General features: G+C 36.6%; 2 protein-coding genes and 1 long non-coding RNA gene across 5 annotated transcripts; 2 read left to right on the top strand and 1 right to left on the bottom strand.

The window, feature by feature from the left end:
• The first annotated feature begins 190 nt into the window (after positions 1–190).
• On the top strand, positions 191–6063 carry LOC132151508 (phospholipid transfer protein-like). The gene is made up of 15 exons (XM_059559653.1): positions 191–311; positions 416–515; positions 1682–1807; positions 2239–2394; positions 2542–2605; positions 2738–2801; positions 2887–2978; positions 3935–4111; positions 4189–4248; positions 4323–4487; positions 4572–4639; positions 4725–4764; positions 4843–4906; positions 5298–5374; positions 5459–6063. The coding sequence occupies exons 1-15, from the start codon at positions 203–205 to the stop codon at positions 5549–5551; spliced, it is 1455 nt and encodes a 484-aa protein (XP_059415636.1). The 5' UTR covers positions 191–202; the 3' UTR covers positions 5552–6063.
• A 2293-nt stretch (positions 6064–8356) lies between these two features.
• On the bottom strand, positions 8357–10027 carry LOC132151215 (uncharacterized). Its single transcript, XR_009436352.1, has 4 exons — positions 9975–10027; positions 9603–9689; positions 8918–9002; positions 8357–8845 (listed from the first exon to the last, which is right to left on the bottom strand). It is a non-coding gene; the product is annotated as an uncharacterized LOC132151215 (long non-coding RNA).
• Positions 10028–12359: 2332 nt separating this feature from the next.
• Positions 12360–23621, top strand: LOC132151507 (nuclear receptor coactivator 5-like). Of its 3 annotated transcripts, XM_059559649.1 has the most exons (11): positions 12360–12512; positions 15689–15949; positions 16165–16272; positions 17464–17521; positions 18605–18817; positions 18909–19024; positions 21633–21762; positions 21845–22044; positions 22257–22461; positions 22586–22671; positions 22757–23621. In XM_059559649.1, the coding sequence occupies exons 2-11, from the start codon at positions 15787–15789 to the stop codon at positions 23353–23355; spliced, it is 1878 nt and encodes a 625-aa protein (XP_059415632.1). In that variant the 5' UTR covers positions 12360–12512; positions 15689–15786; the 3' UTR covers positions 23356–23621. The 3 variants fall into 3 exon arrangements, with proteins under 3 accessions (XP_059415632.1, XP_059415634.1, XP_059415635.1); XM_059559651.1 differs by lacking the exon at positions 16165–16272; XM_059559652.1 differs by lacking the exons at positions 15689–15949; positions 16165–16272 and having other exon boundaries at positions 12368–12512.
• Positions 23622–25605: the final 1984 nt, after the last annotated feature.

Genomic DNA, 25605 nt, shown 5'->3' with positions numbered 1-25605 from the left:
TAATTACTCGTTTACTTTATTATCTTTAATCCATTCTTGTCCATTATATAAACTTATGACGTCATATTATTTTAAACTTGACTTCTATTTATTCCTATTCACTGATTATGTGTGTATGTATTGAATGTAAAAGATGTGGAAATAGGGGAACTAAAATTAAACTAAGTATCTATATTGTTGATTTCAGGTGTGCTGAGGAATCATGGGACTGCTGAACGTCTCTGTCATCTTTCTTCTTTCATTAATCACAATGACTTTAGCAGAACCGCCTGGATGCAAGATCCGCATCACTAACAGAGGACTGGAGATGCGTAAGATATCTGACAAAAAGCCCAACATTCGGACTTAAAATACAACTACACTTTATTAGAATATAAGACTATCTCAGACTGGCCTCTGCTTGACGTCTTTACAGTGAAGGCCGAGACAAAGAGGTTCGTGGAGGAAGAGTTGAGTAACATCACCATGCCAGAGATGCAGGGTAAAGAGGGCCGCTTCCAGTACACCATCAAGAAGTATGTTTGACCTTTATCTACTGCATTTCCCGTCGTTTACTCCCACGTTACACACAGCGCTCTCGTGTGGTCCTTCACACGCACAGTAAGCATAAGGGATGAGCACCAATCAGAAAAAAGCACGAAGTGTGCCTTTTAAATTACAGTTCAGTTCCTGATTTTGAACTGAGGTAGCAAAGAGGATGCAGAACTGCAATTCAAATTAATGTAAGGAAGTAGAATTGAAACTATTTGAAACTCAGAAACTCAGAAATTCAGATAACTGTACTTTTCACTACAAATATGGATGGATAGATAGATAGATAGATAGATAGATAGATAGATAGATAGATAGATAGATAGATAGATAGATAGATAGATAGATAGATAGATAGATAGATAGATGGATGGATAATGGATGGATGGATGGAGAAATGGATGGGTGGATGGATGAATGGATGGATAGATGGATGGAGAGATGGATGGATGGAGAGATGGATGATGGATGGAGAGATGGATGATGGATGGAGAGATGGATGATGGATGGAGAGATGGATGATGGATGGAGAGATGGATGGATGGATGGACGGACAGACGGATAGATAGATAGATAGATAGATAGATAGATAGATAGATAGATAGATAGATAGATAGATAGATAGATAGATAGATAGATAGATAGATAGATAGATAGATAGATAGATAGATAGATAGATGGATGGATGGAGAGATGGATGGAGAGATGGATAATAGATAGATAGATAGATAGATAGATAGATAGATAGATAGATAGATAGATAGATAGATAGATAGATAGATAGATAGATAGATAGATAGATAGATAGATAGATAGATAGATAGATAGATAGATAGATGATGGATGGATGGATGGATGGAGAGATGGATGGATAGACGGACAGACAGACGGATAGACTGATAGACAGACAGACAGATAGATTGATAGATAGAGTCCTTTTTTTGTTATATTCCAAATCAAAATGTCCTTGTACAGTCCTGTTAAATGCTCAATTCTCCATTTGTCTTCATTCAGAAGGGGGTGATGGTGCCCTTTAGGTGTCAGTGGTATTAAAAAGGCCTACTAAGAATGGACTAGAATGACAACCCCGAGGGCTGAACGCACCTTTAAGATGAACCTATGAAGCTCTAATTCTGCACTGATTGTTTAGTGTGAAGATCACGGAGCTGAACCTGACCTCTGACCTGCGCTTCCAGCCTGACGTGGGGCTGCTGTTCGAGGTGCAGAACTCCTCCATCACCATCAACTTCCAGAGACGCATCCTCTACTGGCTCTTGTGAGTCTCGACACATCTGCAGACATCAGACCAGATGTTTGTGATTTGAGGTCACAAGAAACTGAAAGAAACGAGCCTCTTATTCAGCAAGGAGCCATTAAATTGGTCAAAAGTGATAGTAAAGTCATTACAAAAGATTCTGTTCTTATGAACTTTCTTTTAATCAAACAATACAAACATGTAAAAATACACCAGCACAACTGTTTTCAACATTGATGATAATCAGAAAATTAATATTTATATAGCATATTATAATGAACATGTGACACTGAAGACTGGAGTAATGATGCTGACAATGCAGCTTTGATCACAGGAATAAATTACATGTTAACATATATTGCAATAGACAACAGTTACTTTAAATTGTGATGATATTTCACAATATTTACTGTATTTCTCATCAAATAAATGCATCCCTTTCTCTCCATCAGTTATGATGAGGGATCCATCAACGCTTCCGCTGAAGGTGTCAACATCTTCACAGTCCTCCATCTTATCAAAGACCAGGACGGACGTCTCAAGATCGCCAACATCACCTGCGATGCGTTCATCACCAAGATGAGGGCCAGATTTAGCGGGACCCTCGGGTACAGCACTCTATATTGAATTTTGAGCATGTTTATTGCACATGATTTAATTAACTTCTTTATAAATGAAATACATCATTTGCTCAGCGTTTTGCATATCTGTCTGTTTCATGGCATATTCTTATGTGTCTTTAAATATTCTCACAGGAGGGTTTATGACTTTATCGGAACGTTCCTGACTACAGGAATGCGCTTCGTCTTAAATAAACAGGTTTGTTTGCTTTTTTCTAGTCAAGGTTAGCAGATGTTTGTACTGGTGCTCACATACAGTACATAAAGGTATTGTAACTTCAGTGACATTTTAACAGATTTGAACAAACTTTTGCATATATGTCTCTGTCAGATTTGTCCTGCTTTGAATCATGCCGCACTAGTTCTGGTTAACCAGCTACTGGAAACAGTCCCAGGTTAGAGAACGATGTTGATCAGTGTAAAACTGTTGTGGTATATCGATCTGGCAGACTCGTGTGTTTATGTGAATGTGTTTTTCAGTGCGCACCGAGGTGGACAGTTACGTGGGCATCGATTACTCACTGCTAAATGACCCCGTGGTGACAGAAACTAGCCTTGATATGGATTTTAGGGTGAGTGACAGATGACTAGTTAATAAACTTTAAATGCAGGTTTTTGGGGTCAGCAAAGACATGTTATTCATATGAAATACTTTATCATAATTAACACTAAAAAAAAAATGAAGCAGCACAACTGTTTTTACAGTGATAATATTAAGAACTGTTTCTTGAGCTGTAAATCACGGAAGACTGGATGAAAATTCAGCTTTGATCCCTGGAATAAACTACTTTTTCAAATATATTCAAATAGAAAACAGTTTTTTTATATGAATACATATTTCACAGTACTAGTGTTTTTACTGTATTTATAGGCAGCCTTGGTGAGAATTAGAGACTTCTTTCAAAAACATTACAAAAAACTTAAACTTGTCTCAAACTTTTAAACTTATTTCTAAATAAATGATATATCAGCACCATATTTGGTCAGTGTTACCAAGTACATGTGCAAAAAACAACATAGGATTTTAATGAAAATATATTAATTCTTGGTTTCGTAAAAAAACAAACAAACACACCTTTGAGCAAAAATAAATAATTAAATAAAATAAATTGTACACACATATATATATATATATATATATATATGTAAATATATTTCAAAATCTACAAAAAGTGCAGAAATATATTACTAATACAATAATAGTAAAACCTGAAAAGGTTTTAATATAAATCTATAAATTAAATAACGTAAATCTTAATTTTCCAAAACATTAAAATAATAATAATAAGTTATGTGATCACCCAAAAATGTATTTTAAGACTGTAAATGTATTTTCTTGCCCCTTGAAGTACATTTTCTAATAAAGGCTATATTTTAGAATTTTAAGGTTTAAATTTAATAATAATAAAAAACATATTTGAAAACATGGTGCTGTTTACATCATAACTGCAGCATACACACACACACACACACACACACAATATATATATGGTTTTAAATTAGTCCGTGTGATTTTTTTTCTACACAGGGCATGTTTTATGACCTGAAGAATGAGAACGAGACGCTTGTGAACAACGCTGTGAATCCGGTACTGAGAGAATACGATCGTATGGTCTATCTCGCTCTCTCTGAGTACTTCTTTGACAGTGGCCTCTTCTCTTACTTCAAAGGCGGACTGTTCCAAACGCAGATAGCAAACGAACGAGTAAGACATCGTCTAACTCATTTCAAGAGCAGGATACAAAAATAAGACAAAAACAACTGTTGCTCGACTCATTTCAGATGCCGAAGGACTTAGAGATGCTCCTCAGGACCACCTACATGGGGAAAATCATGATGCTGGTGAGCCAAACTAAGATTTATGTATGTACAGCAATTGCATAGCAACCTTCTATTTTCTGTGTTTGTCCATTCAGGACCCGACTTTCATGGAGCATCCTCTCTCGCTGGAGTTAGAGGTCAAATCTCCTCCTCGCTCCACTATCAAGACCTCTGGTGCCAGTGTGGCTGTCAGCTGTAACGTCAAAGTGTTCGTTCTTCCTCCAGGAAAACCAGCTGTCCAGCTCAGCAGCTTGACCATGGTGAGAATTATACACAACATATACAACCAGTAGTTTCAGATTGAAGGGATGCTAGAAATGCACCAAATTTCACCTTGTTTTTAGGAAGGCACGTTCAACGCGGAAGTAGCGATGAAGGGCAAGCGCTTGACCATCCATTTAGATCTGAAAAAGTGAATATGATCTGCAAACACTGAACTTTTTTGACATTTGAGTAACTTTGACATTGATTTTGATTTGATTTGATTCTGTTTTCAGGTCCACAATTTTCTCTGATCAGGTTTTCGAGTCTTTGGCTGTAAGTTTCCACACAAGCATATTCGATACAAGACTAATCAAGAGCAGATATATCAATATAATGAATAATTTTTTTCAGCTTATTCCATTGCAAAGTCCTTTAAAGACAATGCTGCAGTTATCAGCGGTGCCTCTCATTAACAGTAAGTGAAACAATATATTATATTTTAAATGACATGTACACTACTGTTCAGATATTTAGGGTTGGTATTTAATGTTTTTTAAAGAAGCCTCTTATGCTTACCGAGGCTGCATTTTCTTTATTAAAAGAAAAAATATAAACAGTAAAATTATGAAATGTTATTACAATTTAAAACAAGTGTTTTCTATTTGAACATATTGTCAAATATAATTTATTCCTGTGATCAAAGCTGAATTTTTCACATTTTTAATGTCACATTTAAAACCTTTTTTTTATGAATAAACAAATTGTTTTGTTTATAAAAAAAAATTATTATAAGATTTTTTTTTTAGAAAACATATTAACTTTAAATATGTGAATCAGAAAATGCTTGGTAATGTGTTTTCACGTAGATTACATTAAGCGAGGTGTGCAGATCCCTCTTCCGGACGGGATGGACTTCATTGAAGAGGTGGTCGAGTATCACAATGTAAGTGGCTGCATTGTGAAACCTTTAACATCATAAGTTTAAGACACCATGTTCAGCTGTGATTCTCCATCTTTGATTTCATAGGGCTACATCATAGTTGGAGCAAACCTCCACTTCAGGACAGGTCTGAGAGAAATAATCGAGAAGAAGCTGTCGGGTGAAACAGACTCCATTTAAGACGCTAACATTACCGCACGTGTAAAGAGATGCACAGGAACTAACACAATGAGCAATAAATGGAAGTTTTAAAAGAGAGGAACTAACCTTTGAGCAGAAGCATGATGTTTATTAACTGTACATCATTTGATCCTCAAGACCTGCTTTCGTTACTGTCAACGTCAACTCTAAATTTGCCCTATTTGTGACCCTGGACCACAAAACCAGTTTTAAGTGTTAATTTCTAGAAATTGAGATTTATACATCATCTGAAATACTGAATAAATAAGCTTTCCATTGATGTATGGTTTGGGACAATATTTGGCCGAGATACAGCCATTTGAAAATCTGGAATCTGAGGGTGCACAAAAAGTCAAAATACTGAGAAAATCGTCTTTAATGTTGTCCAAATGATGTTCTCAGCAATGCATATTACTAATCAAAAATTAAGTTTTGAGAGACTTAGAGTAGAACATTTTACAACACGATCTTTACTTAATATCCTAATGATTTTTGCATAAAAGAAAAATCGAAATTTTGACCTATACAATGTATTTGAAGTCGTGGCCTAATGGTTAGAGAGTCGGACTCCCAATCGAAAGGTTGTGAGTTCGAGTCCCGGGCTGGCAGGAATTGTGGGTGGGGGGAATGCATGTACAGTTCTCTCTCCACCTTCAATACCATGACTTAGGTGCCCTTGAGCAAGGCATTGAACCCCCAACTGCTCCCCGGGTGCCGCAGCATAAATGGCTGCCCACTGCTCTGTGTGTGTGCTCACAGTGTGTGTGTGTGTGTTCACTGCTCTGTGTGTGTGCATTTCGGATGGGTTAAATGCAGAGCACAAATTCTGAGTATGAGTCACCATACTTGGCTGAATGTCACGTCACTTCACTATTTTTGGCTATTGCTACAAATATACCCCAGAGACTTAAGACTGGTTTTGTGCTCCAGGGTCACATTTAGTCTCTGAATATGCATTCCTGGTGTAATTGTGTACAATCAGCACTTTACTCTAAACAAGAAGAAAAAAAAGTGTATTTATAATCTTTGAATTTCTTCTGACATGCCTTTAACCCCCTAATATCTCCCCAAACGAAATGCAACAATTTATTGCTCATATAATGAATATAGGCAGTGTCTGTTTATAATGAGTGCAATTTACTAAACTTGTTGGCAAATGCTGCTTTCACTGTTGCTGGAGTATTTCACTTTTAGCACAAATACTTCTACTTCTATTTACACTATTTGCTCTCAGTGTACATACAGTCTAAGTTTTACACTTAGTGTAAATAGCTGTTGTAAAATGATTTCCCCAGTATAAGCAAATAAGTTTATATTTACAAAAAGCAGCATTACTGTTTGGATGCATACTGTAGAGATGCTCTTGAGGAGAGCAGACCCCCCACAAACCAATAGAGTTAGATTCAGACATGACTCTGTTCTACTATCAAACACCCACCCAATTAATCAGTGCATTAATATGAAGTGACAAACTACTTTATTCACATTTCAGTAGCAAAATGGGTTGCAAATGCTAGTTCCTGTTGACTTATACCCCAAAACACATGTACAACTCTTAGATGTATATGTACTTTTAGTTGAATTTTATCTGTTTTTTTGTTTTGTTTGTTTTTTAAACATTTTATCGTATATTGGTTGTTTAATATGTGATTGGTTTGCCATCCTCATTTGTGAATGAACCACTGTACCTCTTTATAAAAATGACGTTTTAAAAATCAGTTAGTGTTACTGTTTTTTAGTTCATCATTGAAATGATCGAGTGGGTTGAAATGCACCATTTTCTGAAATAAACGATCACATAGAAAAACTTAAAATCATAGAAAATGTCTTTAATAATAATAAATAAATAAACTAGGGGTAGAGGGGGATAAAAGGCACACAAATTATTCCCTTATGAGCACAAAAAGTACCATATGCATCACTTTAAACCACAATCAAACGATCAACTCATTGATTTCTCAATAAAAGTCTACAATGAGGACAGTGAGGCAACAATATATCTGTTTGATGATTAATAAAAGCTACAGTTTCATGTTTAATAGAGAAGACTAAAATTGTGCAATAAACAGTCAGCTTCCACTCACAGCTGATCGGATTTCAGTTCAGAAACACTCAGTATCTCTCGCTACTAAATCAACCGAAATCAAAGATGGAAGGAGGAATGGACATATGTGAACATCATTATGTACAGGATGCATGACTAAATCTAGTTCACATGCTAAACTACATAAATACATGATCAGTTTTGAGTGACAAAGTAACAGAAAACAGTCAGTGGTCCGTAAATGAAAAGAAAAATCATCTGGCTTTACCCTCAAAGCACAAATGAATTAAAGAAGGCCTACTAACACTGACCAGACACAAAGCTTTGTTCTTCATACCACTTAAAGGAACAGTTCACCCAAGAATTTACCCCAAAGATAGTTCACTCCAGAATTCTGTCATCATTTTCTCAGCCTTGAATTTCTTTCTCGCATGCAACAAAAGAAAATCTTCTTAAAAATGTTGGTAAAAACACAACTGATGGTCTCTCTTGACTTCCACAGTATGGAAAAAAAGTTCTATGGAGGTCAATGAAGACTAGAAACTCTTTGGTTACCAACATTCTTCAAAATATCTTTGTATTCAGCAGATGAAAGAAACCGCTTGAGTGTCTGTAAATGACCATTTTCAGTTTTGGGTGAAGTATCAAGTACAGATCATTCATTCACCTCAAAAAATATATAGAATTTTAAAACATTTGCATATTCAAACTGTAGTTTTGCATTTGGTTACGAGACACGCAAGAACCAGTGGTGTGGGTGAAACCAGGCAGAATTTGAATATGCAAATAAAATGAAAGCGCTGCCATGAATGGCGATATATATTCAATGTATTAAAATCAAAAGTATAACTTTCATCGTGTGAAAATGAGCATCAAAATAGCTAAAACATAATCTTGTGTTTACAGCTTTGAGACAACAAACTGAGGTTAGTAATGAGCGAGGGACAGTTTTGGTTTTCGTTTCGAGTGAAGTTTGTAGTCCAAAGCAGCACATGAATTGGTTTCTCTACCTCGTTCTGTGCTTTGGAGTAAGGATGGTTCACGAAGTGATGGCCCAGGTCTCGGATCACAAACTGGCCATTTTCAATGCTGGTTTCAGAACAGAAGAGCAATATTAGCATAGCATATGAACTGACATTGAACAGTTACTCCACATAACTGATCCAAGCTCACCTGACTCTCTGCTGAACTCCTTATAGGTTAAACATGTTCAGTCCAGACTGGTAGACTATAACTTGAACTGTAGTGAGCTAAAGAGTGTCAGAAAAGATAAGTAAAGAATCTGACATTTTAAGCCATTAGTGGAGCACTGTTTAACTTACACAACACAAGCAGTTCACATCCTGGTTATTGTAGAAGTTACACACTCCATCTTTGCAGCAAAATTTCTGCAGGTCATTCCACAAGCTATATATAGATATAAAAAAAAATAATAATAATACACAGTTATGCAAACACATAAAACAAAAATACATGCACAAATAATTTTTTATTTACAATTGACATTTTATACTGTTTGCCAATGCGGACCCATGCAAATTAAATGTATAAAAGAGTGCATGTTAAATGGAGCGACATGAAAAAAGTCTTGCTGAACTCCGGAAACAACCTGAAAAACTCTTTCAGGGTCAAGTAGTTGTTTGTTGCCACCTGGAAAGTCAGCGATTATTATATGGTTAGGATTTTGTTTTTTTGATCACATAGTGTTCAATTAAATACTATATGTGCTATGCAATTAAACTTACATTCAATTGCACTCCTGTCTGTACAATACATGCATTTCTGCATCTTATGATATATGTACCTAGTATAAACATTATGATAATGCAACACAAGCAAAGATATATTTATATCTTACAAATGTGTGTGCATGTATATATATTTATTGTTATGTCGTTTTCTTTTGTTTTGGTAGGTGTTTGTGTGTCTCGGTCCAGGAAGAAGACTGATTGGTTCCTGTAGTGGTCAGCTGACTTCCATATGAATATAATATGATTTCAGTCATACCTCTGTGTCATTGGTAGTTTACTTCTTGTCATCAGAGTAGGAGAAGCAGACACCTGCTGGTGACTCTGGATATAAGACATTTGCAATCTGGAAATACAGGCCATGTTTAGTGCTGGTTTGCTACAGCCATAAATAAACGAGGATAAAAGCATATAACCGGCTTAAGAAAGTGTCATAGTCCAGTTACCGAAACTGCTGTTATAAGGTGAAAACTGGCCTTGTGACATTTCACACCACATTTACATTTAGTCATTTAGCAGCAGATGCTTTTATTTTAAGCGTCCTTACAAATGAGGACAATGGAATCAATCAAAATCAACAAAAGAGCTATGATTTAATACACAAAAATAAAAATAAAGACAGAATCAATACCAAGTTCCAAAAATAAGGACTAAATTCTAGAGTTGCACCAACGTCTTGGATCTGTGATTAACCAGATAGAAGGGATAATGCACATATTTTAAAACCTCTTAGCCTGCACCCCGACGCCCTCGTCCTGAAAGCCACTCAACATGCACATGTCAGTGTTTAAGAATAGATTAAATGAAACGGGACAAATTTAATCTTGACAAACTATGTATCATTATAAAGATCTAAGCCTAAAGCATCGATGACAGATCACTGTTTTTCAATGGAAAGCTTATAAAGACTGTATTTGCTACATTTGTGTAAGCAGTACACATACAAACATGAACATTAGAAATGCTGTACATACCAGATCCGTCGTAATAACGAGTCATAAACACATCCACAGCTGTAAATCCCGGTTTAGTTAGAAAGGTAAGGGTCTACTGAATGACATCTCATGAAGCACGTTATGGAATAACTCACGGTCGGAAACTGCGTCTTGGTAGTAAAACGCTGCACGGTTTTGCAGCTTACAGTGTCACAAACAGAATGAGACGATCCACCGGAAAAAAAGAATGAATGAAAGATAGGCGAAAGATAGTTTATTTGAATTTTGGCGCTCTCTGGTGACGCGCTCTGACGCACCTGTCAGCTGATGGAGGCGGAACTTACAGCGATCGCCTTTTTCTTTGTTTGTTTTATTTTTCAACAGTTTTTATATATGTGAGAGTGTGTTTTATGTTGAATGTGAATGTATGTGCATGATTACCATCTGTTTGAGTGCAAATCAGCCTAAATCAGCTCGCTATTACTGTATGATCACGGCCATCAAAGTGAACGCGTCTATAGAGAGAGTGGATTATTTACTTTATGGCACATTTGTGTTATTACCATCTGTATAAGTGGCCATCAGCACATCGGCACTTATTTGCATCGTAAGTCATTGTAAATGCTGCATTTCTAGCAATCTCAGGATTTTCTGCAATTGGCAAACAAAGTTAGATCTTTTTTTTATTTTTCTTATTATTCTTATTTTTCTTACTTAAATTATTCTTATTGTATTCTAGTGCTAAAATAAACCACTTATATGATGTCTAAGTTTCTGTCTAGTGTTTTATAATTGAAAAAAAAACTATGCAGTGGTATGTTTACTGACTAAATAGTTTGTAGAAGCCTTCAAAACTATTGGGAAATATATTTTCTTATATTTGGGGGGTTGGGGGTGTAGACATAGTCTAAGAAAAATATTTGCAGGAGTCTCATTTTTCATGATATCTTATTCAGATTTGAAATAGAAACTCATGAGACATGTGGCTTTCAACCCATTACTTTTCTAGATTGCTCCAGGACTCATTTCATGTATTCTTATATCAAATATAAAAATATTTAAGTGTGGTAAAAAAAAATTCAAGGCACTTCAGTGTCTATAACTTTTAATATTTTTGAGCATTATCAAATCTGGTTGATAAAAAGTAAAGGCCAAAGTGTATTCTTTACAAAGACACAAAAATTATGTTTGTAACACACTGAAGTAGGAAACTGTTACAATTATAAGTTAGGTATAGCACTTTCAGCTGCGAGTCCCATAATGTGGGGTGCTGGCTATTGTGGCTAACAGGTTAAAGCCTTTATTTAACTTAAGTTAATTGTGAACCATTAGAATAATTAAAACCTGTTCACTGTCATTCACATTTTGAACATAGACTTAAAAGTGCATGATCCAAACCTAAATTTGTATAATTCATGACTGAAAACGTTTTGTAACATGATTTTGATGTACCATTTTCACGGTAATGCAATGTTTGAATTTAAAATGAGTTTTAAAGGATGAATTTTCAGATTTTATGTTTTCAAGCGATATACAATTTCTGATGATTTCTAAAGTGTGATAGAGAAAAAGGCAACAAAGAAGACTTTTTGATTTGACAAAGGTCAGAACTCCTGTTATGATGTAGGTTTTTGGGGTGCACTCTTGCCATAAATTAATCTATTTCTTTTCCTACATAATTTCTAACAAAAAAGCACACGGCTGCCAAGCATTCTAAAAACAAAGAAAGCAACCTTTTTAAACATAAAATGATAATTAATTGATTGATAAATGGTAAATATACAATCACTTTTATTCCCATTTCCATATTGAGGACAGAAACACATTATAAAATACTTTTTGTGCGAATTATCTGAACGTAAGGCAACGACATATAAAATTAATAGGTTTATACATTTGAACACAAATTAATACTTTTAATTTCCGAGGCACCATGTACTTCTAAATGTAACTTATTATTTTTATTGTGTATTTGCAAATCGGTCTTAACCGAAATTAATGACTTTTTTTAAACATAATTATTTTGTAACGTTATCACATCCGTTTGCTACAAAGGAACTTTAGAACTGGAAACCTTTATTTTGAAAACACCGTCAGCTCAGCTCGCAGTTCTTCCGCACAGGATCATCGCAAGGTTGAGGCAGTTTTGCAGCGGGGCTTTCACTGTAGTTGTTCGCACAAACCGAACGCCACGAAGAAAATCAAAGGATACTTTCCCGGTTCCCATGGTAACGGTAAGGTTTCGCTTCCATGATCTGACAAAACTCAGGTATCAAAGATTTTGGCGCTCCAACGGCGTTCGTTGTTATAAATGTTAGCTAGCTTGTTAGCCGCCGTGTGAGTCGTAGCATGGGTTGTTCTTTTCGATTGTTGAAAACCGTAACGTTAGATGTAGTCTTGGTAGTAACGTAACGTACGCAATGTTTGAATCGTTCAACTGGAACACGAACACATTCGAGTGAAAATGATCAAAAAAAAAAAACCTCGCACGACCGAATTTTCGGAGGAACATGGCGTCTGATCGAATCCCACATGAGCCGAAATGTAACGTTACGCGGTTTTCCCTACAGCGTTCAAACCCACGGAATAAGGACGATGTGGATTGCTTTTTTGCCACAGGAATACGTGGTGTCTTGTTGTTTGTAGCTATTTTCGGGTTCTTTTACAGGGTTTAATTTCGCGTGACGTCACGAGACTGTCTCAAAATGGCTGAAGGGTTGGCGCGGCGCCAGGGTTGCCAGGTTTTCACAAAACCCTCCCAATCGCGTTTCTAGGGGTTCCGTGTTAAAAACCGCGACACGGGTTGTAAAATACAAATCCCAGTGACTACATATCACCTTATTGGGGTCACTTCAACCCTTGGACATGAAAAACAACCAGCGTCAACCGTGTTAAAGTCGTCCAATTTCGCGAGAAAATCTTGAACTTGGCAACACTGTTTGCTGAGCACAAGGATATTATGCTTGTGCATTTTCACCTGCTGGTCGTTTTCATGGTCTCTACCTTTTGAATAATAAACAGCACTGTATATATGACCGTACAAGCTGATAGACCGTGTAACAGAGTATTATCATACTAAATCACACGATATTCTATCATAGCAGTTAATTGTTTTGAGCCTTTGAACAATGTGAGACATGAACTGGTGTGTCTTTCAGGCCTTACTTCTTGAACATGTAATATTCGAGTTATTCATGTTTAAAAATTGTAATCTACTGTCAAAATCCTAAAACATAAGAAATGTACACCACGGTTCAAAAGTTTGGAATCACTAAGATTTTAAATGTGTTTTAAGGCTGCATTTATTTGACCAAAAACTATTTTGAAATATTATTGCAATTTAAAATAATAATGGTTATTTAAAATATAAATAAACCATTCCTATTGTTACACACTTAATGTCTCAATCTAATTTTTCAGAGTATAGTGTATATAATACCTGTAATCTGATTAAATATTATAATCAAATTCATGTTTTCACTCTCCATTGTCGGCTCTGTCAGATATTGATATTCTTGAGGTAGAGTCTGATGAAAACAGTGAAAAATCATTTAAGTGGAACAACCAGCGGTCGTCTGGTAAGGCGTGAGGAGCTTTGGAAACTCGGGGTATGATGATAAAGCTTTGCAACTTACCAAAATTTCACCATGATGCTGAAGTGGACCACAGAGACTACAGATGTACAGATGGCAAAAAGATGTACAATAACAAGCGGCCCGAGAAACTGCGTTGTTGTGGAAAATTAGATTTGGTCAATTCAATGCTTTATTGTAGAGAAAATATTTGATGATGATTTGATGACCCCTTGAACCATGATGTCCAGTGTCCACAATGTTTTTGTTGACTGACTGACTTGGGTCTATCATTTTCTTCAAGCGCCGCCTTTGTTTATTGTGGATACCAAATTTTTAAACTTTGGATAAATTTCAAGAAGTTTTTGGGGAGCATTTTATGTTCATCCATCCCCAAGAACTACACTTTCAGGCCTATTCGAGATTTGATGTTATCTTCATGGACAAGCTCTCGTATTTTCCGTTGCGTGATCCGTGGAAACCTGTTTGTGGTCAGTTCTTCCAACAGTTTTCCTTTTCACCTTCATCTACATTCCTTCATCAAATACTTCAGAAATGGGTTTAATTTAAAAAGCATCTTATTCTTTGCAAGAGAGCTTTGTAGACTTCAAGTGAAGCTGCAAAATCCAAGGCCTCCTGCGATCCAGGCCTCACTAAGCCAAAAAGTTAATTATTTTCAACATTTTATTTGGTGTGAATGATTGTAAAGTGTTCATATGTCACTTGAACAGGCGGCAAAATACAGCATATGAATTTAAACTGTACTTGGACATTCTAATTGTTGTGAAGTTTCTTTAGTCAACATGAAACTTCTATTGGCACAGAATTTTATGATGATGGGATATTCAATAAGATAATAAATGTCTAATCAATCAATCTACATTCATACCTGAGTGCTATAATTAGTAGGGATGCACCGATACGATTTTTTTCAAAGCCGATCCAAAACCGATAATTCTGAGTATCGGCCGATACAGATCCGATACCAGCGCAGTTATTTTTTTCATCCAAGCAAAATTTCTATACCTTTGTGTTGACCTGATCTTTTGTGTGTTAAACACAATCTAAATATGGACAACTTTATTATACAGGGAAAAAAACAAAAAAAAAAACACCCACAATTTTGTACAAATCTAAACATTTAATCAAAATTCATTATTTAGTGAGGAACAAATAAAAGCGACTACATCTGGTAAAATGGTACACATTGATGCGTAGTGTATTATATCTGTGAACGTTGTGCGCGTTAAGAACAGTACAGTGTAGTGATCAAACAGACACCTGGTAGAAAGAAGCATGATTTAGAAACAGCACTTAACACCAGCAAGTTAAAGTCGTTAAAAGCAAAACCACTAATCTTTATCTACAGATCAAGTGTAATAATTGGAACATTGAATCATCTTGGAGAGAGATTCATCTTCTTGATTGTCATAACCGAACATGACATGCACTTTGTATGCTGAATGGAGGATGACAGACATCTGTAAATATTCATCTGTACCTCACATTAAACTATGGAAGACTTAGAATATAGTGCAAGAAAACCTTATGGTGCTTCATAATGTTTTTGTGGAGCTTAACAATAACACAGAGTATATGCACAATATCGGATTTGGATCGGTCTCGTTTGACCGATACCCGATCTGGCAGAAAATCGTAGCATCCGAGCCGATACCAATACTTAGTATCGGTGCATCCCTGTATATATATGATGATCTGTATTAAGTTTTCATGGTGACTTTAAGACTTCTGCGGTGTATTATTTTTTTTACTTTGCCCAGTCATTTTACCTTTGGAATCTCTCTTTTCTTACATGTCGATGCATCATCAATTTCAAGACCTTGGGGGAAATATAGCTAATCAAATAGTCTTGTAACTAAAATCAACTGCAAGCGTTCCTTGAAAACGGGCCGTTGAACCTAAAGCTCATAGAGGCATGTCGCACAGAAGAAGCCGGAGTAGTTCACCACCATCGTACACCACCAACAGCAATGACCCTCGTGAGCTGGAGCGAAGGATTTTTGTTGGAAATTTGCCCACGGCACACATGGCGAAGAAGGACATGGAGGATCTGTTCAGGCCATATGGGAAAATACAGGGTTAGTAGCGTCAAAGACTTAATTAGACGTTTCGGAATTTTTTTTTATAGTGTTCGCTATCGCTACAATTGGTTTTAAATGATTTGATCCACAGTTCTTTAGACTTTGGTTTGAAGACTATGGTTGCGATTTACTGAAAGTAAGGGAAGCTTAGGCCAGAAATCCACCAATAAGCGCCCTTTTGCGTAAAACGAAATGATTGTTCCTTTTTCCAGCTTTGTCCCTGTTTCGTGGGTATGGATTTGTGCAGTTTGAGCGAGTGGAAGATGCTGAGGCCGCTAAAGCCGGACAAAACGGTCGAATTTATAAAGGTTATAAACTAGGTAAGGTCTTATTTAGTATTAAACACTGGAGTGAATTGGGGAGTTGTTACTTGTTACATCAATTTTTTTAAAGTAAATCATAGGACCAGTTAATTGTATAACTGTAATTTTACTGTAATAACCACAATGTGGTCAATCTAATAAAGCCAAACTAACTTAAAGATGATCCTCAATCAAACTGAGTTTTTTTTTTCTCCTCTCTCAGCGTTTTCGTATATGTTAAGTTAATAAAAGTTGTTTATCTAATAGAACGTTTCACAAATAGGTTAGATATTGGTATCCTTTGACTTTATGAAATGAATTCATATGCAAATCTCATGTTTTCCCACCTCACTCATCTTGACTGAAATGATAATCTTCCTGATTGTAATTAAAATGAGACAATAGAATATTGGGGAAATGCTTTATTTTAATTTTGTACTTATTTTTTAAAGCGATCCATTGGGGCTGCACAATTAATTGAATTTCCAATCGTCATTACAATTACATAAGCCACAATTACATAATCGTAATAAGACCACTTATGTTATTCTGAGTGCTTGTGGGTTTTCTTTGTCTACAGGTTATCATATATTTTTTCCCCATTGTTTTAATTTCAGTTTTAGTATAACATTGTAATATGCATATTTTTTTACTTACTATTTAAAGAAAAAACAATTCAGTGTATAGTTGACATTTGAGACTTTATGCTATAGAAAAATATGAAGTTTTTTCAGTAAGAGCGTTCTCAGCTAGCTTTTTTTCATATAAAAATATATCACAATTAGAATTTCGAGGGAAAATTGGACAATTATGGTTTTGTCTTAATGGTGCAGCCCTAAGATCCATGGTGTATTATACCCTATTTGTGTAAAGCACCAATTAATGTTAGTGGTCTATATAGTCTAATTCAAGAGCTGTTTAATAAGTGTTTACAGCTGGGCAATATCAAATACTGATGTAAACATGATGCATAGGATCATAAGATCCTTTGCTGCTTTTTTCACCTACATTGTTTAATTTTTAACAGCTATTGACATTTTGGAAATGCTTACAATTTAGACACAACTTGTTTTAGATTCATACAATGCAGAATGTAAAATGTTGGTTCTCTCAGTAAAAGAGAAAGAAAAAACCAAAACCAAAAATCGTTTGGCTCTGAAATATTCCCATCTTTTGTCATATTGAACGTTTGGATTGGTTTATTTGCAGATGTAAATATGGCAGCGGAGAGACGACAGAATAAATCCAGGTCAAGCCCTCCACGCAGGTAAAGTATCGCTGGGATTTTTGCTAATGAAGACGTCCTCTATCGAGAATTTTGGTAAACGTTTTTCCCTCCACAATGGAATTCATTGAAAGTTCTAAAATGCATCAATATCATTGTCGAGCGCGCAAAAACTGTTCGATCCATACTTCTCGTGGCTCTTCGGTTTTTAGTTTGTTCTAAATATTTTATTTCCCTTTTTCCTCACTTTTAGTTGTGTCAGAATTAACTGAAATAAAGTTGAAAGGGTAATTTGAGTACATTTCCCTTGGTGTGTCTTTGTCTAAACGGTGTGTTACTCATTCTGTTCACATACGATGCACGGTTTCGAAATCGTCCACCGACAATCGCTGCTTCCAATCGAGCCTTCTCCGACAGTTAACACTCACTTAGCATAAAAAGATTTTCAAAAACCAAATTATTTCATGCGCTCAACAAGATGGAAACAATTAAAACAAATTTATGCAGTTGATCCAATCCAGTTTTATCTATATTTAGAGGTTGGTGTTTTTCTCTCCAGTCCATTCATCGTCACCACCTCAGAGACTAGTTTTTTTGCGGTCGTGGAACAGTGCATTTCATGCTTTGGTTTATCTTAAAGCAGTTTTAATATTAAAAACTCATGCTTGCTTAAAAACCAAACTGACGAACAAAAAAAATTAATTCTGAAACCTGCCGTTCATTTCACTTAAATTTGCCTTTTGGAAACTATAAAGATGGACCCTGGTTTTCATGGTTACCTCAAAAAGCAATGTTCCCACAACATTTGTTTTTGGAGAGCTATATTCGCAGTTTGCAAAGGTTTTTTAAGAGAAAAGATGCAAATTTCGCGATTGATTTTTGGCACCACCCAAAACATGACTCTGAAACGAACTCTGAAAGCGCTTAATTGAATGAGATTTTCTGGTAAAAATAACTTGTTACATTTGCTGACAGTGTTTTGTTTTTACCATTTCACTAACATAATGTCTTCTAAGTACTTGATGGTAAGATTCGGTCTCGTTGAGGGGTATAATAGAGCTGTTAAGTGTTTGGGGTGAAGTGTTTAGTTGGCATGTGTTAACTGAGTGTATTTTGTCTGTTCAGGCCAGCCAGCTCTTACGGGGACAGTCGAGAGCCCCGTCCCCGTTCTCGGTCCCCGGTGCATGGGCGAGATTCTCGAGACCACCGTGACAGTCGAGAGATGAGGGGCGAGAGCCGTGAGCTGCGTCCCGGTCCACCTCGAGAGCATGATGCTAGAGGGCCACCCGATGAGCGATACAGGGGCTCAGAGAGCAGAGAGAAAGATCCTTCCTACAGGTGCACTCACAATGCTTTTGAGCTTTTCTGTAGTTTTGCATTTGTAGCTATGTTGTAACATCATCTAAACAACATTACTGTGCTTCTACAGAGAGGAAGGGTATGATCGTTATTACCGCGGAGGAGAGTACGACTATTATCGGAAGAAAGATGAGCCGTATCCTGAGCGTTATAGGGAACCCTGGAATGGCAGGAGAGAGTCGGAGGGTTGGTTTGATTGATTACAACCATATAATAAAGCTGATTACTATCATAATGAAAATTAAATCTATAAGATTTTTTTTTTTTTGCATTGTGACCAGTTTATTATAGTTAACTTAATATAAAAACAAAAAATAAAATAACTTAATCTTTATTTCAGCTAGTTATACTATATTTTCAGTTTTTAGTTTAACTAAAAATACTAAAATAACAACAACAAAAAAAATTATAAATGGGGCCAGCCTAAAAGATGCTCAGGACAGTTGACGGGCCACTGCTGCGCATCGCCACGAAAGCTTATCTTTTTCACGTTTTTTTTTTTAAGCCTTACCGCTTGTCGATTTAAACATTAAAGCATCCAAACACAAGACGCAGAAAAGCTGAACTGAGTAGCTGGTCACTCGCGCGCTGTGTTCGGTGCGGAGAGAGAGAGAGTGCCGCGTATCACGGACAGCGACACTGAACCGATCTCTCTTCTGCGAAGTTCTCCTCGAAGTCCCTCCTGCACCTGAATGAACAAATACAAATCACCGTTTGAACAAACAAAAAGATGTGAAAGAGCCCAATTCAGTACTCGCGGTGTTCTGGTGTTCAGGGCTCATGCAGAGAAAGGCGTCTCAAAACACTTGAACATCGAATTTGCTTATTTTTGCTCTTGTGCCGACAAATACATACAAAATATCCACCTTGGAAATTATGCTCGAAAAAACTCAGTTATTTCTTAAGTGAAAGTAAATAGTTGAGGAAAAAATGGGATGTGTATTATATTGGATGCGTTCATCGTCTCTTAAAGTGACCGCGCTTAATTTAGCTACTGGCTGCTGTAATGTTAATCCAAGAAAATCACTCACTGCTCTTGACTGAATTACTTTGTAGTTTTAACAGTCAAACCAAAAATTATTCAGACACCAGATATAATTTGATATGTATAGCAAAACTGAAATAATGTGAGAAATGTTGAAGGTGTAGGTTTGATTTGTATATTTCATTTTTACATAGAAGACTATCCATTGCTATTTTACATTTAATTATTTGGTTTCTGTACCTTGACACCTACAAACTTGAAAAAAACTTAAACATTGTGTAAATAGCACAAATAAATAAAAATAAACGAACATACAAATTAAACAATTTCAAACAGGGCCCACTGGTACAACCTTCACCGGGGCCCCGCTGACCCCAGCTACGGCCCTGCTTACGCCTGTTTCACACATACTTCGTCTGCAGTGCGCATGCAGTCCGTGTGCGTTACGTATGTGGTGCAGCATGGACTCGATGTGCTTTCACACAGGAAGCGTTTGCAGTCCGCTACTCGATACGTAAATGATCGCTGCACTGCTGCAGATGCAACGCTCCTGGAACGCAACTGGAATCCGTTAACATGGACGCGTAAAAAAACATTAACGCAGACGGAGTATGTGTGAAACAGGCGTAAGGTTGTTTGCACCTTATGTAATGTGGAATTAGTTTACAGCTTTTTCAAGCACTTTGTGATGCATTTTGGAAACAGGAGATGAGCCCCTGGTCTAATGCATCACCTGGCTTGATAAACCCCTTCTCAAAGACTTACTGTTTGTCAATTTTATTTGGGTAACACACACATTCTGAATGCCTTCGGCAGAATTCGAATGAACCATTTTAATCTAGATTAATTTCAAGATCACAGTGAGATTAATCTAGATTAAAAAAATTAATCTATGCCCACTAGGGCTGCACGATATTGGGAAAAAATGACATTGCGATATTTCATTTTTCTGCGATATGAAATCTAATCAAATTTTTTCTTACAAACAAAAATGGGGTGAGCACACTTCCATTCTCCTTTTAAATGATTTAAACATCGACACCATCATGTCAATTGGTTAATTTGCGCGAGGGAGAGAGAGCAAGACAGCGCTCGTGTTGTTTGGAGACTGTGAGCGTGTGGCCGGGTCTCTCTCTCGCTCTCTCTGCCCTGTCAAAACTTTCACTCTATGATGGTTAAGCTGTGCAATTAATCCACGAATCACATTCATCAAGGGCCGGGGAGCAGCTGGCCCGTACAGTTAATGAATAACGGATCAACTCACATCCTGCGATGTGACTATCGTGGATTCGTACATCGCGATATCGATGCTTAAACGACACATCGTGCAGCCCTAATGCCCACCACTTATATATATATATAAACCATTATATATAATTTTTTTTAAACAAAAATAATAAAATTGCTAAATTACAATTAATAAAATTAATAAAACAATCTGAAAGAAAAAAAAAAGGAAAATATAAATTAAAATATTGAAAAAAATTTATAGAAAGTTAAATATCATACAATACTAAAATAACACTGATTTTGACAGTTTTTTTTTTAACTTTATTGTAATGCCCCTGTACAGTACTTTTTTTTTTTATTGAAAAATGTATAATTTATCTATTTATATAATTAATAGTGAAAAGTGGTATAACAAATACTACTGAAACTTTTGTCGTTTTGTAATGGGAATTTTGTGTTAATGAAAATATAAATGCAAAAATCTTAGTGTTCTTGTAGTCATTGTCAGCAGCATTGTTAATTCAGTGGTTAGTTTAAAGCAAACCAAAGTTAAACAAATGTTTGATTCTTAATTTACAGAGGAGCGAGTGCCTCCCGAAGAGCGCCGGAGGAATGAACTTTACCGGCAATATTATGAAGAGCTGCAGAAGCGCTATGATGCTGAGAGACCAGTGGACTGCTCCGTCATCGTCGTCAACAAGCTGCAAAAGTGAGTCTTGAAGACCTGAGTAAAGCATCAGATGTTTTAATGCAGAAACCAGTAACATTTTCAGCTCCGTGTTTGCGTGCAGGGAATATGCCGAGACGGTGGGCAGGCAGGTTCGGGATCTGGGAATGGTGGTGGATCTCATCTTCCTGAATACAGAAGTGTCACTGACCCAAGCTCTGGAGGATGTGAGCCGTGCTCGTACACCTTTTGCCATCATCATCACCCAGCAGCACCAAGTACACCGTTCCTGTACAGTCAACATCCTCTTTGGGACTCCGCAAGGTGTGTGTCCTTCCACAAAGAGTTTGATAATTGAAGCCAGTTTACTTGCTCATCAGCTTTACGCTGAAAAATCCAATGCAGTACAACACAGCAGCTATTCAAAACCAGCCCAACGTTGATATAAGATCACAGACCATTATTTAAGATGTTCACACAGCACTATAGAAGCCATAATCAACATTTTAGATGACCACAGCATACTCTTGTTGCAGAGCACAGGAACATGCCCATGCAGGATGCCATGGTGTTGGTGGCCCACAACTTTGACTCCTTTAAAGTTGAACACCTTGCTAAAGAAAGGGACGAGCTCGTGAGGAAGGCGGCAAAGATGGCCGATGAGGTGTTGATGAGGGAGCCTGACCGAGAGGGTCACCCTGCCTCCGTCCTGACCCACATCACGCTGTTGTCCGAGGGCAGGTAGGTCAACAAATACTAGCATTCAAATAGTTTTTTTGCTGCATTTTTGAATTTGGCATTGAAACTCAAGATATTTTACTGGTGTTAAGTGTCAAATATAACTGGTGGTCTTTGCATCTCTCAGGTATATGACTCCAGATGAGTTGGCCAGGCTAATTGAATATCTAAGAGACAAACGTGATCGTCTTGTCAGAGGGAGTACTGACACTGGTAACTCCACTTGGTGTTTTAAACTCAATGTTGTGTTATGCGTTACCCATCAAGCCTTACCTTTCACTGTTTCTGGTCTCTCTAGTTGCACACCCTCCAGCAGCGACCCACGAACCCTCTCAGCCCACACAGCCTCTATCCGCTCCAGCTCAGCCCGCGTACACTAGCCTGGGCCTTCATTCCACCCACCTGACCACTGCGTCCACCTCCACCGCCGCCAACCAACAGCAGGAGCTCCAGGCTAAGATCCTCAGCATCTTCAACAGCGGCAGCGGCTCATCCTCAGTGTCTGGTCCTGCTCCGGCAGCCCAAACACTGGGTTACAGCTCCAGCCTCGGCCCTCAGACCGCTGGGCTCCAGTCTTCTCACGGCGCCCCTGGAGGCATGCCCAAAATCGCTGCCGTCCAGCCGCAGAGCAGCATGATGAATCCTAGGGCTGCCATGAGGCCTCCTGGAGCTCGTATGGCCGGGCCGCCAGGCCACCCGAGACCAGCGGTCAACACCGGCACCGGGATCAACTTTGACAACCCCAGCGTGCAGAAAGCCTTGGATACGCTCATCCAGAGCGGACCCATTAACCACTTGGTGAATATGGGATCTGTGGGTCAAGGGAGCCGGTCAGCACAGGGAATGGGTCAAAGCATGGATCCATCGCCCATGTCGCATTATTCCCGCCATTACTGAAACTAATTGAGAAGTCAGCATTGCTCTGAATTATCATAAATTATTTTTTGCTCCTGTGTAATTTGTGATAAACGAGTTTTTTTGTGAAGTCATAGTTTTCTGGTTTTACGGTTTCGTTTATTTTTTACTTTAGTGTGTTAGATGAAAACAGGGCATGATTGATTGTGTAATGCTGCATCAATAGATAAGTTTGTTTTATATGGAATTGGAGCATTGTATATACAAGCCAACTTCTGACTTAATAAATTCATTTTTAGATACAGAAATGTTTGTCTCTCTTGTATTTATTTCTCCAGAATAGTTGTGTCCTACCTATAAAGGGTGAAATGCAATACAAAGATATTGTGGATACAGATATTGAAGACTATGACTTTTTTTCAAGTCATCTCCAGCAGGTGATAAATAAAGTATATGAACAATGCAGTGCTAATTGACAGTATTTATTACAGTATAGAAACTATTCTGCCTTTTTGATAAAATGTTTTTGTAGAATATAAACAAATCATTATTATTTGTTATTGTCCAGCATTTAGAGATTTCTAAGCCAATTAAAAGCTAGACATTAGAGAAAAGTGAAAGTTTCCTATACCAGTGAAAGTTTTTGAACAGTAAGCTTGTTAATGTTTTTTAAAGAAGTCTCTTCTGTTCACCAAGCCTGCATTTATTTGATCCAAAGTACAGCGAAACAGTAAAATTGTGAAATATTTTACTAGCCTATTTAAAATAATGGTTTTCTAGTTGAATATATTTCAAACACACACACACACACACACGCATATATTTACACACGCATTCAGATTTCAAAGCTGATTTTTTTTGCATCATTACTCCAGTCACACAATCCTTCAGAAATAATTCTGATATTCTGATAGATTTGCTGCTCAAAAGAAAAAAAAAACTTATGATGAAACGGCTGAGTAGAATTTTTTCAGGTTTCTTTGATGAATAAACCGTTCAGAAGAACAGCATTTATCTGAAATGGAAATCTTTTGTAAAATGATGTCTTTATCATCACTTTTGATCAATTTAAAGAATCCTTGCTAAATAAAATACTAATTTCTATAATTTATTTTCCAAAAAAAAATAAAAATTATACTGACTCTAAGCCTTTAAATGATAGTGTATAATGTTGCAGAAGCTTTTTATTTCAAATAAATGCTGATCTTTGGATCTTTCTATTCATCAAAGAATACTGAAAAAAATGTACCCATCTGTTTTAAATCTTGATAATCAGCAAATTAGTATGATTTCTGAAGGATGTGACCGTAAAGACTGAAGTAATGATGCTGAAAATACAGCTTTGATCACAGGAATAAATTACATTTTAAATAATATTCAAATAAAAAACAGTTATTTTAAATAGTAAAAATATTTCAAAATATAACTGCTTTCGCTGTACCTTGCAGGCTTGGTGAGCAGAAGAGACTTCTTTAAAAACATTAAATAGCTTACTGTACAAAAACTGTTGACTGGTAGGCTAAATAGATTAGAGAAATGTGATATTGTGATGTTTTATATTATATTGTAATGGTATATATATATATATATATATATATATATATATATATATATATATATATATGCTGGAATCTCAGGTAACAGTCCACGTGACCTTATATTAAACCAAATAAATTCTGATTAGCCTTGCTGTGTAAAAGTAAGCAAAAGTTGGCATCTTTAAAACACAATTACTAGAATGTGAATCTATTTAGAGAAGTATGAATGTATTTCGTTTAGAGTGGAAGATCATAACTCTTACCATCTCTGCTCCAAAAGCTTGGCTTCTGTAAACATTTTCATGTGACAACGTTGCACCAATAAACGAATAAATGTTTCAAAAGAACTGACTTTAAGAAATGTTGCAGATTGCTCATAAGAGGGAACTGGGTTTGAGATGGTTGAGATTAGACAACAGTGAGGTTTACTGGTTAATCAAAACGGTTGTTTCAATATTTTATAGCAATTCCATTGCTTTAGCTGACAGTTTTCACAGGAAACCTCCTCAGAAATGTCATTAAATCACAACCAAGTCTTGGAGTCTCTACTAACGAGCTCATGATATTATTCAGGTGTGTAGTATAAATGACATCCAAATGTGGACCAGGATTGAGATTTTGAGCCTTTGAAAACTTTCTCCAAATGAAGACTAGATGATATAATCAGTTATAAAATGGTATTCGTTTATTGCATTTTGTGCTGACAAATCTATAAAGTGGAATGAGAGTTTTGCAGAAGCCATAGAGATAAAGC

This window comes from Carassius carassius, chromosome 10, assembly GCF_963082965.1.
Source record: "Carassius carassius chromosome 10, fCarCar2.1, whole genome shotgun sequence".
NCBI lineage: Eukaryota > Metazoa > Chordata > Actinopteri > Cypriniformes > Cyprinidae > Carassius > Carassius carassius.
Note: the sequence above shows the minus strand (reverse complement) of the source record. Positions and strands in the feature narration are given on the sequence as shown.

Bases quoted from the DNA above. Each gene is read 5' to 3' on its own strand.
- LOC132151508 (XM_059559653.1), top strand. From the start codon at position 203: ATGGGACTGCTGAACGTCTCTGTCATCTTTCTTCTTTCATTAATCACA. The intron at 2,395-2,541 runs GTACAGCACTCT...ATATTCTCACAG, and splicing joins AGATTTAGCGGGACCCTCGG to GAGGGTTTATGACTTTATCG. The intron at 2,606-2,737 runs GTTTGTTTGCTT...TGTCTCTGTCAG, and splicing joins GCTTCGTCTTAAATAAACAG to ATTTGTCCTGCTTTGAATCA.
- LOC132151507 (XM_059559649.1), top strand. From the start codon at position 15,787: ATGTCGCACAGAAGAAGCCGGAGTAGTTCACCACCATCGTACACCACC. The intron at 17,522-18,604 runs GTAAAGTATCGC...TTGTCTGTTCAG, and splicing joins AGGTCAAGCCCTCCACGCAG to GCCAGCCAGCTCTTACGGGG. The intron at 22,045-22,256 runs GTGTGTGTCCTT...CTCTTGTTGCAG, and splicing joins CCTCTTTGGGACTCCGCAAG to AGCACAGGAACATGCCCATG.